Here is a 26,271-nt window from a genome sequence, read left to right on the forward strand (position 1 = left end):
ACTGATTTACAACGCGTGCACCACGCGGTTAACATGTTGATAACATCCAATTTTCCACGGAGGAAAACGAAATTGAAGTAGCGAATTGGTCTATTAAGTCTCGGAATCTGCGTACTCATTCTGTCATTTGTTATTTTATTGTTTTACAATGTCCGCAAAGTTCGCAAACGTTGATATAAAGTCTGCTGGGTGTCGTAAACTGTAAGTCTGGTAGCTGTCCCTTTCATTCGTAGAATGTGTTGGTTTGAAATGTCTCTCAGTTAAAAACTTATCTCAGATTATCTTAATTTAAAAAACAATCAACTGTAAATTGCTTCTTGTTTCACTGATAAGAAACAATGTTTTCTTAAAGCAAGCGGGGGCGCTATCAAAAAAAGTAAAAACAAATTTACAAAAATGCTTTTTAAAGCGCTTCTAAGTGGCAGCTAGGAGCAACAAACACAAGGAGAACGCAGCTAGCCTTAAAAACGCGCTAACGAAGGGTTGTGTACGAATTTCATTGGATGAGCGTCACGAGCCTTGACGCTGAACGTTTTACGGGTGGGGGGAAGACAATTTCCGAATTTTCACCTTCCGACGGCAGCAGGCGCTAAAGCGTCTAGCCAATGAAAAATGTACGCAAGAAAATCCACGACTTTTGACGGGTTGCGTTCTCATTGTGTGGGATGCTGTGTTAGTTGCACCTAGGTGGCAGCACCTTTCGGAACTTACAAAGCGAATGGCGAGTTGTTTGCCATCTATTCGCGACCGAAACGAGTCTAGTGCTGCGTTCAGAAAGACTCAACGGAGAGGAAACAGTTTTCTGAAAAAAATTCGTGACCGTTGCTTTGCGTGGTTGTTGAACGCTTTTTACGATTGCTATAAATTTAGTAAAATATCGCCTGCCACGTCGTCCGCAGCCAGCCTTCCGGAAAGCTGTGACGTCAATAAACCGTTGATCAACAAAATAACCGGCTCTTCCATCCGCTTACTGCGCTGAAAACACTAATTGGGCTATTTGATAAATAAATTGCGCGATGAAACATCGAGCTCGAGCTTGAGCCTTTAGTAGTTTTAAAATATAGTGAGACAAAGTTCGAGGCCACCATTTTATTTGTAAGTTACTATAGTGAGCTTGAGCCCGAGATAACATGTCGAATTGTAAATATAGTGAGCCCGAGCCCGAGACCACCCGTCGATTTTTAAATATAGTGAGAGCGAGCCCGAGACTGCCCGTATATTTATAACTACAGTGAGTCTGAGCTCGAGACGGTTTGTAGGTTTTAAATCTAATGAGCTTGAGACCTCACATCGGCGGGGAAATTTAGATTGCGAGCTAGAGCTCGAACTCGAGACCCGACCAATAATCGGTGAGCCCGAGACCAACCGTAAACTCATCTACGAATTCAGTGAGATGAGCTCGAGCCCAGCTCTTGGCGTTGACCTATGCCAGAAACTACGTGTTTAATAAGTTAATAATCACGTGATTCAGAAAAGCCAATCAACACGAGAAGCTTCGAATTTTTCCAATCCTTTTAGGCTAGATTTTAATGCTTACTCAACTTGTTTTGATTATTACGCTAATGACATCTAGTGGGAGCGAATGCAACTAGACACCAGCCGCCACTTGCCCTTTAAACAAATTTAATATTTACGCTAATTGTAAGTGACTAGACATTTAATCTTCTGGTTATCAGGTCTCTTAAACTGAGTTCAATTTCACTATCACGAATGGGATCTCATGAATGTACCATTCTATCTGACTTCATTTTTATAACCGCCCTAAAGTACCCGCAATTAAAGTTTTATTGAAGAAAGGTCGAGCTTGACGACAAACGGCCTTTCATCATTTTTGCATACGCTGGTAGATTAAAAGAAATTATTCAATAAACCTGCAATAAATTAATTTACATTTTAATTTATGACGATAATTTCCAGTTGAGTTCATCGCATTAAAACGATTAGTTTACAAGGGAGTAGATTCTATAGATATAACGCCATTAGAGGTCGAATTATTTAGTTCCCGAAGTCTTACCAGATGGCGCTAACAGTCAGAAACGTAAATATTTGAATTATTTAAAAGCGGCGAAAAAAATATTCTTTCAAAAATTTAAATTTGCGCTATCTAGTGTAAATAAAATTATCGACGGTCAAAGGGCTTCACTCTAAAGTTGGGAGCTGTTGGCTCGCGTGGCATGGAGGCGGTCTCCACCACCCTCCTACCCAAATTAACCTTTACCTGGCCACCTGAACTAAAAGGCGTTAAAAGTTGCTTGGTGACTTGTGCCTAAGGTGTTTGATTCCTAATAAGCAATTCGTGAATTCTAACGACGGAATGTTTTAATTTGTCCCCAGGAAATTGTCGGATATCAGCCTAGTGTCGCCTTCTACTTCTTCACCTGGTTCGCCGTCGTGTGTACTTGTGGCCTTTTGCGTTTAGTCTTTCATTGGCGTCCCGCCTGGTTTTTATACTGCACCCACAAAATATGCCCCTTGGAAAGGGCTACCAAAGTTCTTCTAGTGGTAAGAGACCGATTTTTCGATTACTTTCAAATTTAATGTCATTAACCAGTTCCGCATATCACGATCATTACAGGACCAGTACGGACAGTTATTTGTTGAAGTTATTAAAAAAATCGTTGCACCGAAAGAAGAGGCGGAAAAGTAATTTTTGGTTGAAACCGATAACATGGGTCGTACACTTGTGGAATAAGGGAAATTAAAAGTGTTTGGTAGCAAACGGGGAAATTAAGTGTTTGGTAGCAAACGGGGAAATTAAGTGTTTGGTAGCAAACGGGGAAATTAAAAAGTGTTTGGTAGCAAACGGGGAAATTAAAAAGTGTTTGGTAGCAAACGGGGAAATTAAAAGGGTTTGGTAGCAAACGGGGAAATTAAAAGGGTTTGGTAGCAAACGGGGAAATGAAAAGGGTTTGGTAGCAAACGGGGAAATGAAAAGGGTTTGGTAGCAAACGGGGAAATGAAAAGGGTTTGGTAGCAAACGGGGAAATGAAAAGGGTTTGGTAGCAAACGGGGAAATGAAAAGGGTTTGGTAGCAAACGGGGAAATGAAAAGGGTTTGGTAGCAAACGGGGAAATGAAAAGGGTTTGGTAGCAAACGGGGAAATGAAAAGGGTTTGGTAGCAAACGGGGAAATGAAAAGGGTTTGGTAGCAAACGGGGAAATGAAAAGGGTTCTATCTAAAGATTACAATTGAGTAAAACATAATTATCTCCCTCACCATGTCATATTACCTGGATTTAACAGGGAAATCTGTGTTCCACATGCTGTATGAGCCCTGGATAAAAGTGTGGATTAATTGGTAACCTGGTTGGTGTCTTTCAGAGACGCGAATCTGAAGCCTGTGATAATTGCGGATAACAAGAACAATGTTCTCCGCAACGGTCATTCGAACCACGAACTCCCTCGGAAAATGCCTCTTTTAGTCAGACCGGGACCACAGGGAGACTTTCTTCCCACCAAATGCCTTATTTACTTTGAGAATAAAAGACTTCGCTATCTGTGGGACTCGGAAACCCTGGAATTTTGTAAGGTACGAGGAATGGACCGCAACGTGCCCAGTTCTCAATTTCATTTTCAAAAAGGTTTAAGCACGGAGGAACAAGCCAGCAGGTAAAGCAAGAGTCGGACGAACATTACTCCTAAGAGTCTGACCTTAATACTGTACCATTCTCCGCAGGCTTATTTTATACAGTCAAAATTCTATTGAAGTTCAAGTACAGTCAATCTTCCAAATTTTGTTTCAAGAGGTTCGTACTTTTCATAAGTCTAATAATTTCCACAAGTGTGTTAGGTAATCAAAATAATTACTGATAGCTGTTTGTAAAAGCGACATAATTTGACGACATACCCGAAATGATTAGCGTTTGTAGCGAGAAAATTTGTGGCTTAGAAATAACGTGCAACGGTCACACACATTGAAGTGGCTCACTATGATATCCTGGTAAAGATTACGCTAAATGCTGGTTTTCGCAAGAGCAAAAACGCCAGCACCCAAAATCCCTGTTCAGTGACGCACCATTTCATGTGCTAGTGGAAACAGCCTAAAGACCTAATACAATATCTGTTGCCTAGTGAACACCAGCCTTTGTGCTCAATGACTTTAATCTGATGTCCACCAAAAATGTGTGGTCATTCTAAAAATAATTATCAGCATAAATTTATTTGTGTATTATACACCCATAATAATAATAATAATAAAAGCTTTTATTAGATATCCTTTTCAGTGTTTCACTGATTTACTAAAGGGTCTAGTTTAAATCAACTACAAATAAAATTGAGATTATTAAATGACAAATTTGCAAACACATACGTACATAGATCACCTTACTTCGATGTGGTTGTCGTAGAGGCAGGACTAAGTTCACAGATTTTTTTCTTTAATGCCTCTCTCCAATTGGTCAGAGAATAGTTAATGATAAATTGCTATAGCCACGGTATCGTTGGCGTGATCTATCTACATATAGCCCTCGGACCAAAAAAATAGCTCAAAATGGCATTTTTTGGTTCAAGGATAGACAGTTGCCATTGGCTTTTCGAGGACCAATTGGATAGCTGATCATCCCGGTCACAGTTTTTAATTCCTGAAAGCAATAATGATCATGCTATGGGGAGGAGTGTAAAGTCCTGCCCCTTCAACAGGCTGATTCCGTCAAAGATCTATGGGTTTATATAAATGACACTGACACACTTATGGGAGACACAATTATAAACTTACTAATAAAGTGGAGACTTTCCGCACTAACATGTTTACTTACTTAGGTTTTAGAACCGTTTTACGTGTTCCAAGTACTTAGTGTATTCATCTGGTACTTTGATCAATATGTTTACTATGCTTCGTGTATTATTGTCATGTCGGCGTTGTCCCTTACGACCAGCGTTTATCAAATAAGGAAGGTAATTGCGCATTCATATTTAGATTTTGTCAAAAATTTAGTTTCTTACTCGTTTCATAATCATTTTTTAGAACCAAAAAGCCCTTAAAGACACTGTTCATGCTTCGGACATTGTCACAGTGTACAGGAGCAAGAATCGTAAGTACTTATTTGTTTTGAATATACTGGTAATAAATACAGTTTCTGACGAGGCTTATAAAACTGTTAATTGAACCAAAGTTTATTATTGCTAATCCGTTCAGTATCACAAATTTTGGTTACTTAAACGGAGTCTAAAATTCTGTTTTATAAGCCTCACCTGAATTGGTATTTATAGGTAAATATTGTTTTCTGAAGTGCCTTATTTTACTACTTTACTTGAACATGAAAACATTTAAATATGAAAAAAAAAATACACTGATTTACTAAACGAGTCTAAAACACAGTTTATGTTCCTGGTCACCGTAATTTTAGGTAGATACGTTTCGGCTTAAATGGTAGCTACATTTAAAAATTGTAGGTGCAGTTAATCTCAACTTTCCCTTAAAATGTGTATCCTCAGAACAAGAAGACATTCCATCGGAGGAACTAGTTCCTGGAGATTTGATCGTAATTCCTCGGCATGGATGCTTAATGCATTGTGATGCAGTACTTATCAGTGGGAACTGTATCGTCAATGAAAGCATGTTAACTGGTAGGTAACATTCACCTTGTCCGAGGTAATGTGTAGGAATCTTTAAGAAATGGTGTTTGTTTGAAGGCGAAAGCGTTCCGGTAACGAAAACACCACTGGGATTGAGTTCGAATGGTAAAGTGTACCATTCGAAGGAAGACGCACGTCACACCTTATTTTGCGGGACCAGAGTCATCCAGACTCGTTACTATGATAATGAGTCAGTGAAGGCAGTAGTGATTCGTACCGGATTCCTAACTGCCAAGGGTGAATTGGTGCGCTCCATCATGTTCCCCAAACCAGTAGACTTCAAGTTCAACCGACACATCAACAAGTTCATTTTGGCGTTAGCTTGCTTAGCTGGAATTGGAATGATCTTCACCATGGTCTTGATGGTAAACTAAGCTTTTTTTGTTCTTTTTCTTTCAATCAGTGGCGGCTGTGGTGTGAAGGGGGCAAAGTAAGTGGGAACCCCTTTATTGTTATTTGTTTGGGCCCTTTAATTCGATTTTAGAGCCTCTAATTTTTCTCAAGAAAACCTTGGAATTTTGCTTTTATCCTTCGTTTAAGAAATTTATTTTTAAATCAATTAAAATAGCTTATGTCTAATATTGTGGGGCTCTTAGTAGAGTTTAAGGAGTCCCTTATTATATATCAAGGTAGGCAATGTCACCACCACTGTTGTCTGTGAATTATCCGTGAAAACAAATTGGGACATCACATGATGTGTTGCTCTCTTTCGTAGATTCGCGCGCATGTGGAAGTGAAGGAAATTGTACTCAGGGTTTTAGATTTAGTGACCATTATCATTCCACCCGCTCTTCCGGCTGCCATGACCATAGGAATCGTGTTCGCTCAGAGTCGCCTGAAGAAATCGCAGATTTATTGTATATCTCCTCGGTCCATTAATATCAGCGGCTGCATCAGTTGCGTTTGCTTTGACAAAACTGGAACTCTCACCGAAGATGGACTCGATTTGTGGGGAGTCGTTCCAGTTGTTGATAAACGGTCAGTTACTTTTATGATAAATGCCTTGAAACCATTAACTGAATAAAAATTTTCACCAGGTTTATACTTCCAAATCACGTGCCTTCTCAACTTGGTAGATGTCCAATGCTTGTGGGAATGGCCACTTGCCATTCTCTGACCATTATTGACCAACAACTTACCGGTGATCCTCTTGATTTGAAAATGTTTGAAGCGACCGAATGGGTAGGAAGATTTTAAAAGCTATACTTTTTGTCCTTTATCTCACATCTTGTTTCGTAACAGCTACTGGAAGAACCAGAAATAGATGACACGGCAAAGTATGATATCATTACTCCGACTGTTGTTAAACCAAAATATGTACAATCTGGTGAAATTTCCACTGAAATTGAGGTAAATTTAAATTTTAAAATTGAAATAGTTGGTCAATGCTTTGACTTCGATATTATTTCAACAGAAGTTGCCGTACGAAGTAGGTATCGTACGCCAATTCCCATTCTCATCGAGTCAACAACGTATGAGCGTTATCTCTCGAACTCTTGGAGCTGAAAATTTTGAGTTATATTGCAAAGGAGCTCCTGAAACCATCATTGCTCTGTGTAATCCTTTATCAAGTCTGTATTTTTATACCTCTGAATCGAGTGGATGATCACTCTGTATAATCGGTGTACTCACTTCTCACCAAGATTATCTTGCAATTATATGAAATCTCTGAGTGCTTCTTGATTACATAATCGGTGTACAGGCAAAGTGATCAGTTGCACCCTGTGTATCCACCTTGACGAGTATTATAATAAATGTGTTTTTCTTATTTTCAGTTCCTGATGATTTTGGGGACACTTTGATGATGTACACCCAGCAAGGATACAGAGTGCTGGCTTTGGCCTTCCGTCCTTTACATCGCCTGTCTTACACCAAAGCCCAGCGAATAGCCAGGGAAGAACTGGAAATGGACATGACCTTCTTGGGTCTTCTTATCATGGAAAATCGTCTTAAGGAAGAAACAACTCCCGTCTTGGAAACGTTGAAAATGGCAGGAATCAGAACGATTATGGTTACTGGTAAGTATTTTACTCTTTTAACTCTTTGATTCCTGGTCATTTATAGTGAAATTCTCACCCAGGTGACAATATGTTGACTGCTTTAAGTGTAGCAAGGGATTGTCGAATGATTGAGCATCATCATCAAGTGGTCGTTTTATCAGTTAGCCACGAATTTCAGTTACCGAATGGGCCACCTCAATTAGTTTGGCATTTCTCTGAAATGACTCGTAAAGATTTGTTGGAAAAGAGAAGCGTTGAAAGAGTAAGAAAGTCATTAAATGAAAGAAATTGTTTTAAAGTGTTGGTTATTAGTTACCATACTCGATGAATCGTCTCGCGTCAAAATCACCTTTTTTTTTTCGGTTAACCATCTCACGCCAAAATTAAGATTTTTTTTTCCTATCAAACTAAAATTTCTAATACCTTGAACTTTGACGTAACTGACGTCAACTGTATGGTCAATAGGTGTTTTTATAAATTAACGTGACCTGTAAGTCACAACTTTAACTTTGTTAATATTACCAGCGTGAGCTTAAGACGCAAGAAACCTTGGATTTTCACGTGCGAGTGCAAAACGCGCATGTCAAATTTATTCTAATAAAGCTATGACATAAGAGCAACTTAAAAACAAGTTCGGCAACTGTATAATTTATAAAAAGAACTATTACTATGTCAGAATGGTTTCTGTAAAAGCGTGTCTGTTTCAAACCGGTATTGGAGTAGTTTTTTAATATCGGTAGAACTTGGTTTCAACCTGAAAATCGGTATCACAATCTGTTAAATCACTATTTAGTTAGACTTTGTTGATTTAAAATATTTATTTCATTAGGATGTTAGCATTATAATGGATAAGCCTGACAAAGTCCACATGGCCTTATCAGGAAAAACCTTTGCGGTTTTGAGGGAACATTATCCGGATTTGCTAAAGAAAGTGGCTGTTTGTGGAACTGTTTTTGCCCGAATGGCGCCTGACCAGAAACAGCAGCTGGTAGAGTTATTGCAACAAATAGGGTATTATGTTGGAATGTGTGGAGATGGTGCTAATGATTGTGGAGTGAGTAAATGTTTCTTCCAACTTTTTAAGAATATTTTATCATTTTTATTAATTTTTTTTTCAGGCACTTAAAGCTGCCCATGCTGGCATATCACTGTCCGAAACTGAAGCATCAGTCGCTTCCCCCTTTACGTCAAAGACCCCTAATATATCTTGTGTTCCTACTTTGATCAGGTAATAACTAGAATTTAGTTAAATCTATAATATACCTATTGGGCCGAGGAAGTGTGCATCTTCTAGATCAAACTGATTTTAATGGTGAATGTAGCAAGATATGTTTAACAGCTATACAGATGATAGACATACAACCAAATAGTGGGGTGGCGGAGTGGTTAGCACTTTTGCCTCTCAGCAAGAGGAGTTGGGTTCAATCCCAACTTCTCCCACTGGGTGAAAACTTGGAACAACTCCTTCTGTATTGAGTTTGCAAGTTCTCTCCCCACTGGTTAAAGGGGTTTTCCACTTTTCTCAGAGTTATTTGGTTTCCCCTTCCATAAAAACTTGTTGAGGTTAACGGTAATAGTTAGTGTAGGGAGCTGTTGTAACCCGGCCGCCTGAATTAATGGTTTTTAAAGTCGCTTGGGTATTAGCCTAGCTGAATATTATTATTATTTTTATAGCTTAGTATTAACTTTCAAAATAATGTTTTATAGGGAGTCACAACTGAAGAAATCTAGCTTTAGAGTCCGGACAAAACAAAAAAAACTATAGTTATCAGTATCACTCACTCACTCGGCCAATTATTTTACAATGATTGTAAAAAAATTTAATTAAAAGTTATTGGTTGATGCATTCTGGTTGTCTTACTGGTTTGGATTAAAACTTCTAATTGTAAAAATGTTTTTAGGGAGGGAAGAGCTGCTTTGGTAACTTCATTCGGCGTATTAAAGTACATGGCTCTTTACAGTCTTGCTCAGTTCATGTCTGTGATCATTCTTTATACCGTAAGTATTATTCACTCTTAAAACTTGTTCTTTCAAAATTTAAGAAAAATAATGTGAAATGTTCTTTTTAGCGTCGAACTAACTTGACAGACATGGAATTTTTGTACGTTGATTTATTCCTGATTACTATATTTGTTGCTGTTTGTGAGTGAATATTTTTTTATCTTTTTTCTTGCCCTTTCATTCATTATCTAAATTTGGCATTTGGTTTCGTAGTTGGCCGTACTGGTGCCTTCGAAACATTGAACAAAAGGCCGCCTCCTTCCAGTCTGATCGGCATCGCTCCACTCTCATCAGTTGCCATTCAAGTGGTTCTTCTATTAGGCTTTCAAATCGCTGGGATCACTCTCCTTTGGTCGCAGTATTGGTAAATATCACTTGTCATGCATAACATAATAACTCATAAATATGTCTCTGTGCAGTGGCGGTGTTAGGGGGTGCACCAGGTACCTTGGAGTTTAAAGTGGCCTCAAAAATTTTTAATTAGTGAAAACTGTTGCGGGGTTAACTTTCAAATTCCTTAAAATTCAACTGAAATATATTTCAGGAAGCATAGAAATTGAAATTTTGAGGGTGAAGCACCACATTTTGATAGCTTTAGGGAAAAAAGGGGTCCTAAAATCCTTCGAAGGGTATAAACATAACAAAAGGTCTCCCTTACTTGGCCTACCCGATGATATCACTACCTCTTTGTACCATCTCCATCGAAAAAATTTCAATGTTCCACATGAAACATAATACTGGACCATTCAGCCAGCCAGTCAGTAATTAAAATAATTGCTGAATCTGGTCTTGCCATTTAGTTGTAAGAAAGCTATAATAGCGACCCAGTCAACAATATTTCCAGAGTGAAAGAGTCGTTAATAGTAATATGCTCCATTATAAGCAGTGAGGGCTCTTTGGTTAGGAAATAGGGTACATGCGGGAACCAGTATGTATATTCTTATTTAAAAAGTTGATGACGTGTGTTTTGTCACGTTGAAAGTTACGTTATTTAAATCAAATCTTAGTGATTATGTTACATTTGGGGTATGTCAATTTGATAAGAAATCTTTGGCTGTCTTGCAAAATTTATAAGAATGTTCCTGGTTAGCTATTTTTTTATTTATTAATGGTTTTTATCTAATAGGTACAAACCTCACGTGGCTGTCATGAATGAACATAATTTGAGTTGTCATGACAATTATGCCATTTTTGCCGTTTCGGTCTTCCAGTATATTGTTTTGGCCATTATATTCTCCAGCGGTGCCCCTTACCGAAAATCCATCTTAACTAACAGTAAGCTGGCAAACTTTTATTTTGACCAAGCATACAATTTGTATGGTTTAACCTGGGATTATGTTTTTTTTACAGAAATATTTTTGGGAGCCTTGATGTTTATGACAGCATTTACAGTTTATTTAGTAATCTACCCTACCAATTGGTTAGCAGAGCAATTTGAGGTCAGTTATTTTAGTTTTTGTTATACCCTCTTCAAACAAGGATTACTAAACATGGTTTAACCTATTTTAATATGGCAAGTTCATTTTTTAAACGAGATTGCAAAGTACAGATAGAATGACATAATATATTTCTTATGAGAGAAGTATATATCCAGGCCAAAAAATTCAATATCTACCTTCATAGGCTTGAAAGTCCACACAGTTTTCCTGCTAAATCATGGAAACATACATCACATCACTGCAGAATTAGTCATGACTTTCTCAGTTTAATATTTTTAATGTTTTCTTTAATAAATATTCCTGAGCATTAGCTGCCTGTGATGGATACCTCTCTGAGATATAAATTATATAATTCTAGTTTAATTTTATAACATCTTTTGACTTTTTTGTGATCGTTTTGACGAGGGTATAAGGTTTTTACTGTTTAACCTTTGAGTTATTTCTCAAAATATTCCATTTCTTGTAGTTCGATATGGAAGGGGTAACAATGACCTTTAGAGTTGCTATTTTAGCCATTGCGTGTGGCCATTTCGTTTTGGCTTTTTCGGCTGAGGTATTTAGCAATATTTATTTTTAATTATTATGATAACCAATATAGTTTTAAATTTAATTTTCAGAATTTCTTGATAAATTACGTTTTATATACCAAGTGCCAAAGTAATAAAAAGAAGAACGTAGAGTATCAGATGTTGGAAAAGGAAACGCATGGCCCTCCTTCGTGGCTGCCATCTGGACCCATTTCGCCTGTCACTTCCGCAAGCGACATCTTTTCACGATCGGAAGTGACATCACCAAACACGGTCGTGTCTTCGAATGGCGCATTTGACTTTTTCAGCCAGAGCAACGGTGAAACCAATGGAACCAACGAAGTTAATTCAGTTTCGTCTTTCGACCTTGAACTAGAGAAGCTGCCTCCAAAAAACCACCTGGAAGAACAACAGACTGACATTGTCCTAGACGTTGGTGTTCTCGAATCAAATGGGAAGTTGAATCAGAATGAAGAAGCTAAATCAAATGAATCCGAAGTTGAGGAAGAGAAAATTAATAATTACACGCATTTGTGACAGCAAATTTGCATGTGATTTCTACCACATTTAAAAAACACTTATTCGTTGTTAAAAATGGTACTTTTTGAACTGATTTCAAAGAACACTGAAAATAACATTTTAATTAGAGACCAAACTTTATTTACACATGTGAAAGATCAATTTCAGCCAAGCGCCATCTGTGTTAATTTGGAAAAGCTACTAACATATAAAATTAATTTGTGATTCCCAAATACTTCGCTGATGGCGCTGTGTCTTTTGGAACAGTGTACTACCTGGGGCATTATTTTTTACTTATAAAGAAAAAACTACTTTTTCTACTACCATCAAATTTTATAGACTCGTAATAATGATTATAAAGGTTATTCGTAATAGAAGTTATAGTTTCGGTTCCTGTTTTTTATTACACAAATTAATTTAATTACCGCAGCAGCTGATAGTTTTTGCGGTTTTATTTTCTAGTCCAAAATTTTGCAGTTGAAATGGACCTAGCTTAAAGACTAATATTACATAGACTTGTTTAATTACGTTGACATTTGGTACTTAATTTCAATTAATTGCCACTGTACGTTTGATGATATTTTGACTAAAGTAGGACAGGCTGAAGAGTTCAGACATCTCTACTTGTTTTGTTCATGTATATATGATGATCTCAAATTGTTTTTCGCGAGTTTTGTTTGATTATATTTACACGCTTCTTACAGGAGGATTTAAATTACCATTTACATATTAACATTTTTTAAAACAATGATCTAAAATGTGAGACTTAAATAATAGAAATTATTCACTACTGTTTATAATTTTTTAAGACAATCCCTAATGACAATAATTTTCTTTGATATCCAAAAAAATACTTCTAACAAATAAAGAAAAAGGAGGGTGGGGCCAGTATTGTTTTTGGCGATCTATTAAATTTTAAATAAATTCTTAATCTTTGTTTGAAAAACCTTGGAATCTTTACTTTAGCGCGCTACAGTCGCAAACGTGGCGCCATCTCTAGATTCATTGCTGAACTAAAATCTCTAGAAATGGTAGACTGCTAAATAGTATCAAGAGACATCTTCTATGTCTCTTGTTTTTAAAGAGAACTTTACAGCAATATTTTGTATTTTTCCCTGCTTCAGATCAGCTAGCTAATATTTTTGTACAATTAAATAAAAGGCATTACGTTCAAAGTCGCTCATATTATTTAACTTTTCTCAGCAGTCGCCAATCGCGAAATTATTTTTTTTTTGCTGTAACGTTTGCGTCGCACAAATAACCCGAGTCAGAATTATGCTTTTCAGAGTTATTAGATAGGTCAAAGATAATTTAAACTCGTACCCTAGGGTACGTTCAGCAGAGCGCATAGGACTCACCGATTACTAATCGGTGACATCGGTTTCCTACTGTACGCTTTGTCGCGTTTCCGGTTTTGACGTCACGATAGTCATCGGTTACTCACCGAAGTCATCGGCTGGAGGAGTGGGTTTTTCCGATGACTGACGTCATTTCTGACGTAAAACTACTATAAAAGCTACGGCATTTTAAAAAACACCGATGACTGAATAAAAACGTTCAGCAACTTACGACGTCATTATGACGAAAAAGCTCATCGGTGGAAAATATCAAATCCATCGGGGTTTTTTTCCGTTGACTGCTGCTGAACGTACCCCTAGATTCGAATACTGAGAGCTTTCCCATTGAAAGCGTTTACCCTTTTCCGGCACGTGACCTCAGAAAAATCGGGCTCCATCGGTTGCGGTAAGGCGCAAACCATGGAGCGAATTTTTTCTGAGTTCCATCCATTTGATTAATCAGGGCGAGATATATGTATTCCGACCACCCGTTGGGGGATTGGTGGTCTACCTCAAACGGCCTTCCACAAACTCTGCCTCCCAGACGCTTGGGATTACAGGAGTACGCTTCCTCAAAAGATAAAATCCGATTTAATCGTGATTATTTTGATTAAATTCAAGTTAATCACGATTAAGTTGATTAAATCACGTTTAATCATGATTAGAATGTTTAAATCTGATTTAATCATGATTAATGATTAAAATGATTAAATCTAATTCAAAATATTAAATCTCGTTTAAATGCTTAAATCCTGATTAAAAAGATTAGATCATGATTAGAATGATTAAATCCTGATTAAAAAGATTAGATCATGATAAGAATGATTAAATCTCGTTTAAATCGTGATTAGATTTTCTAATCTTGATTTAATCACGATTACCTAAAAGACGCACCCAAAATGGAAGTGACCTGCCCCTCGTTTTTTTTTTCACGTTTACACTTCGAAGTCAATTTTTTTTTTACTTCAAGCAACGCCATATTTTTGTCGAGCTTATATGACACATCGTATCATCGTTGTTTAAATAAAAATACTGAATGTAATGTTACAATAGACCCCGCGACTGCGTGTGGCCCTTGAGATTTCAATTTACCGAGATGGAAGAAATGTAGATTTTAGCGTGATCTCCGGAGAATTCCAGCCGGGTATTGTACCCAATTCCGGGTCATCCCCTTCCCCACACCCAAGTGGAGGGTTACATCATGGACTAATTAACACATTAATATTAGTACGGGTGGCACGGGATTGCTGTCCTGGAGAATCTTTTATTTGTCTATGGTTAGACCATCGACAAATAACATATTTATATACTCTTTTACTTGAGCTTTTTCCCATACTAATTAAATGCTCAATTGTTCCCTTATTCATTTAAAAAGAAGAAGTACAATGTAATATAAATTTATTTAATGTGACCATTTGTACAATCAAATATCTAATCTAATTTGTTTAAAAATAATAATTTTTTTCATGAAATATTTTTTATATTTTTCACAATACTTCGCTTTTAATTTGAATGGGACTATTGTTACATTCCAAGTTAATTAAGGGTAACTTTGAACTTTCATCAGGTTTCCAACACAATTCCTCATGTTTGAAAACAGACTGGATGTCAAAGAAGCTTAAAAAGTCAGTCGGTTCTTGCTTAACGCAAATTTTGGTGTCCTCGTTTGAGTGGTACGAAAACATTTCGTTTTTGACGGAAATAATTTCAGTGTCCTCGTTCGAGTGCTCCGTGTTATTTTCCATGATTGCTGTAACCGGAAGTTTTGGTATTGAATTCTTCGTGAAATCCCGCGTTTGCACTTGAGCGTGTAGCAAAATATCCTCTTCGGTTAGTTTACGAAGCATCACTTTACAAGGCTTAATATTTGTCCTTGTAATGTAATAACTTATCGATTTACGACTGTCGCTAAGGCGTTTTGACGTACGGGCTCTTCTTACGGGTTGTCCACCATGACGAGTACTTGGGTGAGACCTCAGGCGCGTTCTTCTTCTGAGTTGTCCACCCTTACTTTCGTGAGTCTTCAGGTGCGCAACTAGTTCGTGATTCCAACTAAAGGAACGACGGCAAATTTGGCAACAAAAAGGCTTTCCAGTATGCCAATTTCTCTCGTGAGTTCTTAAATGTGGCCATTGTTTGAATTTCGCGTCGCACTCGGAGCATTCATAGGGCGTTTCACCCGTGTGCACCCTTTTGTGCGATCTCAGAGCTAACTTTCGCGCGCAGGAGTAGTCGCACTCGTCGCATTTGTACGGCTTTTCGCCCGTATGAGTCAGCAGGTGCAGTTTCAAATTGGTCTTCTGGGCGCTCGCGAATGCGCAACGCGGGCACTTGTAAGGCTTAGCGCCGGTGTGCGTGCGAGCGTGCGTTCTCAAATTGGCTCTTTGTGTGCACGCGAAACCGCACTCTTCGCATTTGTAAGGCTTCTCACCCGTGTGGGTCCGTTCATGGCCCATCAACGAAGTCTTATGCGCGAACGTTTTGTCGCATCGAGAACATTTATACGGTCTGTCCTTGGTGTGCGTCTTTCGGTGCGTTTTCAGGCTGGGTTTCTGCGTGCAACGGTAAGAGCATCGCGTGCATTTAAACGGTTTCTGGCCCGTGTGAATTAGTTCGTGACTTTGCAAGTGATCTCTTTTGGTGGCGGCGTACTCGCACTGTCCGCATTTGAAAGGTCGGTGCCGCGGCTCGCGATGGGTTAGCTCGTGCCGCATGAGGTTGCTGTTATCCGTTGTTCGGTAATTGCACGTACGACACGCCAGTGAATTGGTGTTTTTAAGCTTTTCCACTATCTGGTTATCCGGTTCTTCCATCTCTATCGCGGGATCCTCCGCGTCATCGTTGTATTGCACTTTTGGGTTTCTATCCCGAAATCGCCTAGATGGTTGGTAAACTTGGTATCTCTTAGCCATGTTTAATCGCTACCAAATTGAAACTGTAATTATTGAAAAAAGGGTTAGACCACTGCTAATATATAATCAGGCCTTAACAAAATTAAAGTGGCAGTACCATAGATATAAGAAATGTATATAAAGGTCTAGATAAATTTCGGGGCGTCTAAGCCTAACATAAAATACGGAATTGACACCTAGCAGACACCGAGGAAGGCACGTGACCAAGAGCGCGAGCTCTCTTAGCATATTAGTACTAAGTGCTTGACCTTTCCGCAGGCCGTAGTCTTTAGACACCATCTGTTGGTGACTTTTGGTATAATTTTTAAGCAGGAGACAACGGCTCTCGGGATGATAGCACGAGCTTTCTTACCGATAGATAGCGCCTTATAAGGATAGCCTGCAGAAATTACGCGTTTCTGCTAGCTGTCACCTCCGTATTCACTCCCTTTGAAATATTTTATCTAGACCTTTATATAAGTTCCTATATCTATGGGCAGTACATACATAAATGAAAATAGGCAGTAGGTTTTCTGCCAGGAAATGAAAAAATGAATCTGTAATTTAATAAAAGGAATTCGCCAGTTTTTTATTAATTTTAGTTTTAATTTTATTGAACGATTAAAGCTTTTTTTAATTGCTTCGGTCGTCCTCGTTTAAGTTTTCTACCGATTAAAATTTGTTTCTAACCGGCTAGGCAAAATGTATGTTTATAAACCTGTTTATAAACTGCCTACTTAATAGTTGATTTTATAAAATAAAAAGTGGTCTTGCCCAACTTGTTAAAATGTTGCTCTTACGTCACAAGACCCAGCTTTATTTGTGTATTCTTCACACGAGCGATTTGCACGCGCTCTAGAAAAAGCTATATTCCTCGCGACTGTAGCGCGCGCTCCGCTAGTAGGCTTGTAAAAGTAAGAGACTGTGACGTAAGAGCAACATTTCAACAAGAAGGCCACGTTAGTTTATAAAAAGAACTATTTATTTTTAAAGATAAATAACTACTGCTTTTTTAATTAAATTTTTTCTTAAATTTAACTGCCATTTTATTTTTTTTACTGACCCATTAATTCATGGTGGGTTTAATTTATTTAGATTTCTATCCACTTAAGTCTAGCCATTATCTATTATGTTATAAGTCCCACTGCACCTCTAGAAAAGACAAATCTCCCGCGTGTATGAGCACGGCCAACTTTGATCTCTCGCTCTACAGTGGCCATCTCATTCGTTGTCGTTTCTGTGTTAACCTATGAGCAAAAGATGTGTATGACGTGAGGGCCCCTAGCGGATTATTATTTTTAGAATAGTTTTTACATTGAAGCCAATATAACAACCGAGCGTGGCGCTGAACTCCTACACATTATAGTACAGTTTATAGGGGGAAAATCCTTGCTCGCGGAATTACGAATGTGTTGGCCGCTGTAGCGCAAAAAGCGCGTGATCAAAGTTGGCCGTGTTATAAGACACATCATGGACCCAAAATCTAAGGGGACTCATTGTTCAGGCTTTAAAAAGCAAGCGTTAATACTGGAAATAGGAAAATCACAGTTAATTTTAGTTTAATGTGGACAAACGTCGCGTCGTTAAAGTCGTTTTCCGGCGGAGTTTCGTAGAGAAACTAGAGCAATAGTACATTTCTATAATTTTTCCGTACTATAATTTCAATCGCGTACTATATAGTACGCTTTTTGCGATAATTGTACTATAATTTTACTATATTTCCGATATTTGTGCGATAATTTAGAAAGTTCCTTTTTGTTGACATAAGAACGGCGTTTCCAGTTTCTTATTTTAATCCTAGTAGGCTAAGAATTGAAATATTATACTCCTTGGAGTGTTGGATTGTACTCGAAAATACGGCCGACTTGACTGATCAAGCGTGTTAGTAACGGCCAACTATGATTAAGTGCTACCACGCTCTAGCGAGTAATAAAAATTGGCTGTACTTGTGTACTTTAATTTTCTAGAAAATTCGATAATTTTTCGGCTTCGATACTATAATTTCAGTTTTGCGACCTGGCAACGCTGCTAGAGCGTTCACGGTGAATGGTTCACCAAGGAGGATAGGAAGGGAGGCGAAGTAGGAGGGATGAACCATGGACACTGTATCTCTAACCGGACGGGAAAACCTGTAGAATTTTCGGGCTGTCAAGGCCATATAATTCGTCACGTGGTCGACAAAACGTTCCGTTTGAAATGGGGGTTTACATTCTTTCGAATGACCTTGACGGCCCTGCGAATCGAGTACTGCCAACTATTTTAGCTAATACGAAGTAGGAAGCAAACGGACAGTGAGGGGGTACCTCTCTTAATCTGCTTTTCCCGTCCGGTCAGAGATACAGTGTCCATGGATGCTGGCGCGTTCATCCCTCCTACTTCGCCTCCCTTCCTATCCTCCTTGGGTTCACCTTCAATTTTGACAAAATGGCGCCGTTGTCGTCAATTAAATGATTAGGCTTAGTAAGTTTTCAACCATTTATTTTTTAAATTGGTTCTTTAAAAGTTTAAGTAATGGTAATTAACCATTGTGTTAAGTTAAAATAACCAGTAAGCCGCGTATGGCTGAGGTTTTTTAATCAAATTCGCTGGTATCCATTTCACTTCTATGCTTAAAAAAAATAATAAACTAAGCCTAACCTAACTTTATCTTACGTACGGTCGCCTAAGCCCCGACTAAGATTCTCTTAGTGATAGTTGAACAGCATTCTTGAGGCGCTTCAAAGCGGCTGATGTACCTCAGTAAGCCTTCCGATTTAGAGCACGCCTACCGTGTCAAAATATCAGGAACAGGGTTCCCCTTAGATTCTTGGTCCATGGACACAAAGCTATTATATAGTTATTGAAAATTTGTTGCGCTTATTTTATTATTTAACTAACCACACTGACATCACAGTGGACCATTAGTTTAGATGGAGGGCCAATAAGCTGATACCTCGTCCTGTGTTGGTATCTACCACGCGGCGCCCTCATTAGATTCATAATTCATTGCTGAAATATTTACTATTAAAGCTATCGGGATTCTAGGAATTGTTGTCTGCAAAATTGTGAGAGATAGCGGTAGTGTTGTAACACTATTTTACACTAGGTTGAATCTTTACACATTTTCCCCATGAGAGGCTGGGATCGGCTTGTAAAAAACAGTGGCGTAGCTGAAAATCTTAAGATTTACAAAATGTTAAAAAATCCAAACGAATGGGACCCTCTAAAAAGACTACCCGAGGTGGTTAAAATTCGGGGGTTAGGAAGACCCTATGGTAGTATGAAAATTCCCAAAGGGAAAAGTTTTCCTATGGCAACTGAAAATCGGTGATAACCACCTCGGGTAGTCTCCTTGTAAGAGCAAGTCCCAGTTTCCAATTTTTTTCCTTATTTTTGTTCTTGTAAAAACATGTTTCCGCAAAATAGTTTTATTTATTTTAGATTCCTTGACCACTTATTAACCATTACAAAAAAAACCAAAAGGTGCTATTCTTAAAAAATCCCTGATCCTTTGCCGGCGAAGAAAGCTGGGGAGTTTCAATTACCACAATCATTGTCATGTATGTCGCCACGTTGGACGAAATGGCAAGTGGAAAAACCCCAGGCTTTCGACGCGCGCAGAGGTGAGTAACAGTTACCATTCGAGAGGGTGGTTTACGGTATGGGGGGCTTGACCCGTCTCCGAAACCAACCTTTCTTCAAAAAATACTTTGTAAAAAACCATAATAAAACCTGTGGATCTTCGGCAGAGCAGTAAGTAATAATTTAATTAATAAAATAAAATAAAAATAAAAATTAGTTTTCTCACAAAAAAACGTGTCTTTCTTGATATAGAGTCCACTCGCAAAATAAAATAATAAAGCTCTCCCAAGCTGTATTTATAAAACTTAATGAACATTCAAGAAGTAGACCTTGGAGTTGATAAGACCGGCCAATTTATTTTCAAATGAAGTTTGTTTTAGAGATAAGATTTCGGTCAAGTATTCGCAAAAATGTCGCGGCAGCCAAGATGGTAAATTGGAGATTTGCTGACAAATAAGTAAAACCTCCTGCACAGCGACTTCTCGGCAGTAATTATTAAACTGATACACATATTTTTCTGAAACACCGGCAATTGGCGCTGCAGACCGAAGTTGCGTACGTAAAAGTACACCATTAAATGAATTTGAAATAAATTAAGTTTTCCGAATTGAAACTTCGGTTTCACAGCTGACGGACTCCTTTTGTTTTCGTCGTTTATCGCAAAGCCAAACGTACTTGTTGGTGGTTCTCGTCTGTTTGCTAAGAACCATTGAGTCGACACGTTACATCTTTCGCAATGAGGTTGAGGCTTTGCAGCCACTCGATTAATTTTAACGGATTTATTTATTACAAAATTACTTACATTTTAATAATTTTACAAAAATATTTCCTCAAAAGTCGTGGAACTTTCATTACTATCAAAATGACCAGCATTTTAGGAACGTATTAAAAATATTTTTTTACATTTGTGACTCATAACATAACATGGACTAAATAGACAATTAGATCTACTAGACTAGAACAGGCAATTCCCTTCTTAAATTGCACTATTCCCTTTTAGCGTTTTGGAAGGTTGGAAAAGGGGAAAATTCTCAGCACTGGTACAAACCGAAATGTCATTTCCATAAACATATTTGTCTAATTTATGTATTTCCTAAACAAATTATGTAGTCTTTTGTTTTAAATATGTCTACCTTTGGTCGACTAAAAACTACAAATTGACTATTTAAAAATATTAGAGGATAAATAAAGATATGATCCTTATTTTTTTTAGAAACGTTGGTTTTGTATCATAATATACTAGAGTTGTTAATTTTCCGGAAAAATTTCCGCAAATCGGAAAAATAAAAAGTTGAAACATAAATTACTTTTTAAGGGTTTTTAATGTATTTAACTTTTTATCGATATAAAATGTCTAATAATAGTAAACATACTACAAAAAATTAATTGTGTTACATTGTTAATCAGTTTAAAGCTAGTCTAGAGGTTTAGTTTTACTTTTAGATTCGAAAAAATTAGGGGAAAATTCAGCTTTATCTTTATTTAAATGGGCAAACAATATATTAGACTAATCATGGGATGGAAACCTTTTTTTATTATTTTTGGAAAAATACGGAAAATATTCCGGAAAAAAAGGCCTCGGTCATTTTCCGGAAACTTTTCCGATTTACAACTCTATAATATACTTTAATCTTACGGAAATCGTTCTTATTTTCGTGTTAAAGATCAACCATTGAATTGGGAATAATACTGCTAGAATTACAATTACGATTTCGGTTGCCATGGTTACGCGGGACCGGTTCTGATAAGACTGTACGAAATTAATCTTTATAATTAGGCGGTAGGGCCATCTATATTTTGTAAAGCTATATGGCTAAAAATAAATAATTATTAGCTAACTCACCGTAACTTGAGTTACAAAGGATCGTGTTGACAAAATAAAATTATTTTTAAACAACTTCAAAGGTTTGTTTGTTACGAGTAATCATACATTTCAATTTCGCATCAGATTCGGGGAAAAATTCAATTGCCATATCGTTGCCACCACTAGAGACTGATGCCGCCACGGTAGAACGATATAGGTGATAAAGTATCCTTATTGAACGAAATTGGTCCCGCGCCAGCCAGATTTAGTTGTACCTCTATTTATTCCCAACTCAATGAGATCAACTTATATCCATCTAGTCTTAGTCGATAGCTACGCCGCAAAATTTTCGTTTTGAAAACGAAAACATTTGAGAGAGTTGGCCGTTTTAAGTCTATCTAAATCTGGCAGCCTTGCCTGCCTTCCGGCCTGTATCTCCGAAAATGGCCGACGATTACGCCGCCGAAAATATTTTACTAAACTTATCGGCGGCGTTTTTGACCGTTATTTTGAATTATCGACTAAGACTATTAAATTTCGAAATACAAACGATACTAAATCTTTCCTTTTATTTGGTTTTTAAAAAAGATTTATTGATCTCCCCCGCACAGACCACAGGGTTTGAGCCGCCTTGCCCCTGCCAACTTCTCAAACGTCCCTACGCCACTGGTCTTATGCGAGCCGAATTTTCTTATTTCTAACTTCAAGTATGTACGTGAGTGGTTTTTACTACATTCTTTATAGGAAATTTAATTTGATTGAGTTTGGTTATATACTATGGAATTTTTAAAGGCCAATCAGTGTTGTCACTAAATTAAGGGTCGTTCATAGTTTACAATATTTAAAGGCATATTAATTGATACATTACCCAGCGCCGGCCCTAGCCCTTGGTCAGGATAGAGCGAGATTGTTTTTCGATTGTTGCCACGCCGCCCCGCGCCTCTCAAAAGGAATTTTGGCGCCCCTTTCCACCTGGCCGCTATCCTGGCGCCTAGAGCTTCCGCTCCACTTGCTCTACCCTAGGGCCGGCGCTGACATTACCGATGTACCAATTAATTGGTCAACAATAGGCGATATTATAAAGTCAGATATGCTTGCTCAACTTGTTAAAATGGGATAACGAAATAGTACAATTAAAGCCTACGGATGAATTCATAGGCTCTTTGGTGGGAAAGCTAATGGAAGCATAGTGGAAGGTGGCCTTTCCCATCAAAACAAGAAGGCCACGTTACTTTATTATCTCGCCTATTCTGTTCATACCTTCTCACCAAACATTTTGTGTATATTCAAATTTGTTGACTCGCGATAGTTCAAATATTTACCACGCGAGGTCAACACATAGTTGCAGTTGGCGGACCTATCAACTCCTTAATTGACCTGTCTGATGTGTCCCTATCTAGTGGTGTGATGGTGTCACTGGAGCCTGTGGGGGGCTCCATACCCGGCTCTCAAGGTCATGTGATCGGGGCGCTGGGTCACTGGAACCTCATGGGTGTTCCACACTCGTCATTCTGTGACCTACTAAGGAGGGTAGTTTGCAGTGGAAGAGGAAGCCACTCTAGTCCTCAGCTGTGCGAGGGTGGGTCTCGGGCAGCCCATGGTGTCGCCTTTTGTTGGGCCGTGATGAGGGCGTTTGTTTGCTATATGTGAGGCGGTCAAAATGGCTGTCTCACTGGCCGAACGTTGTTTCGCAAAGCGCACTTTTGTCCAGGGCTGGTTGTTTAAGGTGGCCGCTGTAGTGCTTAAGGCGGAGCAGCGGGGTACAAATACATATACTTATGTCTGATGTGTGGCGGTCAAAATGACTGTCTCACTGGCCGAACGTTGTTTCGCAAAGCGCACTTTTGTCCAGGGCTGGTTGTTTTAGGTGGCCGCTGTAGTGCTTAAGGCGGAGCAGCGGGGTACAAATACATATACTTATGTCTGATGTCCCTACATTGCGGGCCCTTAACGGGTCGGAGTGTGCAATAACTGGTGCAAAATGATTCATCAGATCCTAAAACTGGTTTTTAGAAATAAGAGAACTGGTTTCTGAAGGTATTTATTTTTCAAATTTGAGATTTAGACGCGTTTTGTGTGGCATTTATCAACCCGAGCGTGGCTGCTCTACCAAGTAAGATAATATTTTAGATGTAGAAATTTGGAAAACGAAGATGTCGCTACTGCCCTATCATCGTACGTTAATTTTCTTCTCTCCAGGACAACGCCGTTACCATGGGCCCCTATGGTAGACCTTTACTCACGGGGACCAATTTCAGCCCAAGGAAATAGCTGTTACTTGATGATTAAAGCAATGAACTACAAATAGTACGAAGGCACTTTAGCCTTTGGTAGTGGTATCAGGGAAGACATATAGCCTTTTGAACAATAATTCGAATAAAATAAAGAAACTTATAGTGCAGTAAGACTATTTTTTGTCGTACATAATAGCCTATTATGAACAGCATTCCCCAATTTTGACGGGAAACCACTCATTTGGTAACACTTCCGGCGCGGACCGGCGGCGTTCCAATCCCTCTCAATATTTCTTGCCGGGGGGGGGGGGGGGGGCACGTTAGGCTTGATGCGTATTTATCCGCATTTATTTCGTTTTCGCTGTGTGCCCCAAGGCACCACAATGGTTACGCGACATGATTGGCTGAATTTGAACTCTGACTCCTTTTGGATGATCAACAGTAAAATTCGAGTCCCAACTTCAGGGTTACAGAGTTGCTAGTCGTTTTTCTGATTTATCTTTGGTGAAGAAAGGATGTAGTAAGAAAAAATGCATGAGCAAGGCTTCAATAGTCAAACATAGAGGTAATATGTAACTTATGATGTTACTAAATAGACGGTAAAATAAATGGGGGTGGAATTTTAAACCGTCATTGCCACTTAAAAACTGGACTCTAGCCAGGGAGGGAACACCGGATTGGTTGGTATTGGAGCATGCGCAGAGACCAATTTTTAACTGTCGCCGAGTAACAATTATCTAAATCGTGATTCTTCGTAGAGCACGTGGCGCCATCTAAGTAAACTGACCGTTATATTTCGGGAATAAAAGCTAGACAAAATAGTTGTTTAACTGTAAATTTACCTATAACTTGAATTCTTTAAATTAAAATACAAATAATTAATTGATATCAATCGTAATAGACGTGAAAAACGGTTGAAATGACTTAAGTGACAATTAAAGTCGCGAAGTGGGGAGGCTGGCAGCCATGCTGTCACGAAACTTTCCCCTTTTCTCCTACCCCCAAATTCAAAAACCCTTCAGAGGCTGGGAGCCGTTGGAATTTATTTTACCGTCTATAGGCATAGACTCATTTGAATTTTGCATAACGAAATACCTGCAATTCAACCTTAATTTTTTTAAACGATCTTGCGGCGCTGTAAATATTTCAATTAAAAAACCAAAATACCGTTATTGGCTTCATTTAAATGGTCTTAGCAGTGAGTAACTTTTGGAAATTTGTACCAGGGTGAACAGGGAAAGGCTTTGGAAATTTTACAGGAAAAATAGAAATTTTAGAGCTGAATTATAGGAAACTTAATAGAAAAATTATATGAAAATATAGGAAAAATAATAAGGTAATTATTGCATATCAGTATACTTTGATTCGAATATTGATACTTTTTTGTATACTGCTTTCTTGCATAGTCTTAGTCGATAGCTACGCCACAAAATTTTCGTTTTGAAAACGAAAACATTTGAGAGAGTTGGCCGTTTTCGGTCTATCAAAATCTGGCAGCCTTGCCTGCCTTCCGGCCTGTATCTCCGAAAATGGTCGACGATTACACCGCCGAAAATATTTTACTAAACTGATCGGCGGCGTTTTTGACCGATATTTTGAGTTATCGACGACTATAGCGGATTTCCAAAGCCCGTAAATTTCAATATTTTTTTAAAGTGGAAGTGTTTTCACGTACCAAAAAGTTATTTAATTTTCAAAAGACCGTGAAATGATAGGAATTTATAGGAAGGCATTAAAAATAAGATAGGAAGTCTGGTCATCCTGTGATACTTCTTTCTAAGAAATATTCTATATACTTTTGATAACATTTACAAATCAAAAACGAATAATTAGAAAATAATTGAGGTATTTATTTTATACAAAAGATACAAATGACGCGATAAATACATTCTCTATTTAGTGGCATATTTAGAAGATACTTTTGTTCTTGTAAACTGACGGGATGGGTTGAGTGTAGGCGCTCTTGCCGGTGATCTGGGCCTGGGGCACTCGGAACACGTAGGGCCGAGTGCTGACGACCGGAGTGATGGCTTTCAGAGTGTGCCCCAGGCGGTAGACGATCGGCTTGTGCTGGATGACGGGCCGTGGCACGTAGAAGATGTGTTGGGGAATTCGGAAGAGCACTTCCTTCTGGCGGATGAGGGGCTTAGGGGCCTCGACGACTGGTGACGGCAAGTTCAGAAAGACATCCTGGTTCACCATACTGTTTCCGGGCAATTCGACGTGAGCGTGAGGGACATCCACGACTTCCGGCGCACCCTTGGGCAAGTCGATGATGGGAGAGTTCAAACTGACCGACGGAGCGGCGTAGTCTACGACTTCCTCGTCCAGCTGACCCCCGATTTCACCGACCAAGCCAGGCTGGGCGATTTCGACGGGCCAAGG

At 38.5% G+C, this 26,271-nt stretch overlaps 3 protein-coding genes across 4 annotated transcripts in view; 1 reads left to right on the top strand and 2 right to left on the bottom strand.

The window, feature by feature from the left end:
- Positions 1 to 13,234, top strand: part of anne (polyamine-transporting ATPase anne boleyn) — a 47,988-nt gene extending 34,754 nt beyond the window's left edge. Inside the window, exons 3-25 of the mRNA XM_090162020.1 lie at positions 2,335 to 2,502; positions 2,576 to 2,643; positions 3,321 to 3,608; positions 3,676 to 3,745; positions 4,758 to 4,892; positions 4,963 to 5,029; positions 5,433 to 5,564; positions 5,631 to 5,938; positions 6,289 to 6,551; positions 6,611 to 6,755; positions 6,816 to 6,923; positions 6,988 to 7,144; positions 7,349 to 7,591; positions 7,654 to 7,835; positions 8,403 to 8,627; positions 8,692 to 8,801; positions 9,475 to 9,571; positions 9,643 to 9,715; positions 9,788 to 9,938; positions 10,701 to 10,849; positions 10,925 to 11,013; positions 11,480 to 11,566; positions 11,631 to 13,234. Coding sequence (XP_090018146.1) covers positions 2,335 to 2,502; positions 2,576 to 2,643; positions 3,321 to 3,608; positions 3,676 to 3,745; positions 4,758 to 4,892; positions 4,963 to 5,029; positions 5,433 to 5,564; positions 5,631 to 5,938; positions 6,289 to 6,551; positions 6,611 to 6,755; positions 6,816 to 6,923; positions 6,988 to 7,144; positions 7,349 to 7,591; positions 7,654 to 7,835; positions 8,403 to 8,627; positions 8,692 to 8,801; positions 9,475 to 9,571; positions 9,643 to 9,715; positions 9,788 to 9,938; positions 10,701 to 10,849; positions 10,925 to 11,013; positions 11,480 to 11,566; positions 11,631 to 12,077 — 3,762 coding nt within the window. The 3' untranslated portion in view covers positions 12,078 to 13,234. The remainder of the gene's footprint in view (positions 1 to 2,334; positions 2,503 to 2,575; positions 2,644 to 3,320; positions 3,609 to 3,675; positions 3,746 to 4,757; positions 4,893 to 4,962; positions 5,030 to 5,432; positions 5,565 to 5,630; positions 5,939 to 6,288; positions 6,552 to 6,610; positions 6,756 to 6,815; positions 6,924 to 6,987; positions 7,145 to 7,348; positions 7,592 to 7,653; positions 7,836 to 8,402; positions 8,628 to 8,691; positions 8,802 to 9,474; positions 9,572 to 9,642; positions 9,716 to 9,787; positions 9,939 to 10,700; positions 10,850 to 10,924; positions 11,014 to 11,479; positions 11,567 to 11,630) is intronic.
- Positions 1 to 26,271, bottom strand: part of LOC149925927 (uncharacterized) — a 350,903-nt gene that overhangs the window by 202,657 nt on the left and 121,975 nt on the right. The window lies entirely within an intron of this gene.
- Positions 14,827 to 16,812, bottom strand: LOC149925941 (uncharacterized). 2 transcript variants are annotated; one of them, XM_090160063.1, is made up of 2 exons: positions 16,795 to 16,812; positions 14,827 to 16,331 (listed from the first exon to the last, which is right to left on the bottom strand). In XM_090160063.1, exon 2 carries the CDS (start codon positions 16,306 to 16,308, stop codon positions 14,884 to 14,886), a length of 1,425 nt encoding a protein of 474 aa, XP_090016189.1. In that variant the 5' UTR covers positions 16,309 to 16,331; positions 16,795 to 16,812; the 3' UTR covers positions 14,827 to 14,883. The 2 variants fall into 2 exon arrangements, with proteins under 2 accessions (XP_090016189.1, XP_090016188.1); XM_090160062.1 differs by lacking the exon at positions 16,795 to 16,812 and adding an exon at positions 16,406 to 16,473.

The sequence above is a fragment of the Leiobunum rupestre genome, chromosome 10 (assembly GCF_980474605.1).
Source record: "Leiobunum rupestre chromosome 10, qqLeiRupe1.1.hap1, whole genome shotgun sequence".
NCBI classification, from domain to species: Eukaryota; Metazoa; Arthropoda; class Arachnida; order Opiliones; family Sclerosomatidae; genus Leiobunum; species Leiobunum rupestre.

Bases quoted from the DNA above. Each gene is read 5' to 3' on its own strand.
- LOC149925941 (XM_090160063.1), bottom strand. From the start codon at position 16,308: ATGGCTAAGAGATACCAAGTTTACCAACCATCTAGGCGATTTCGGGAT.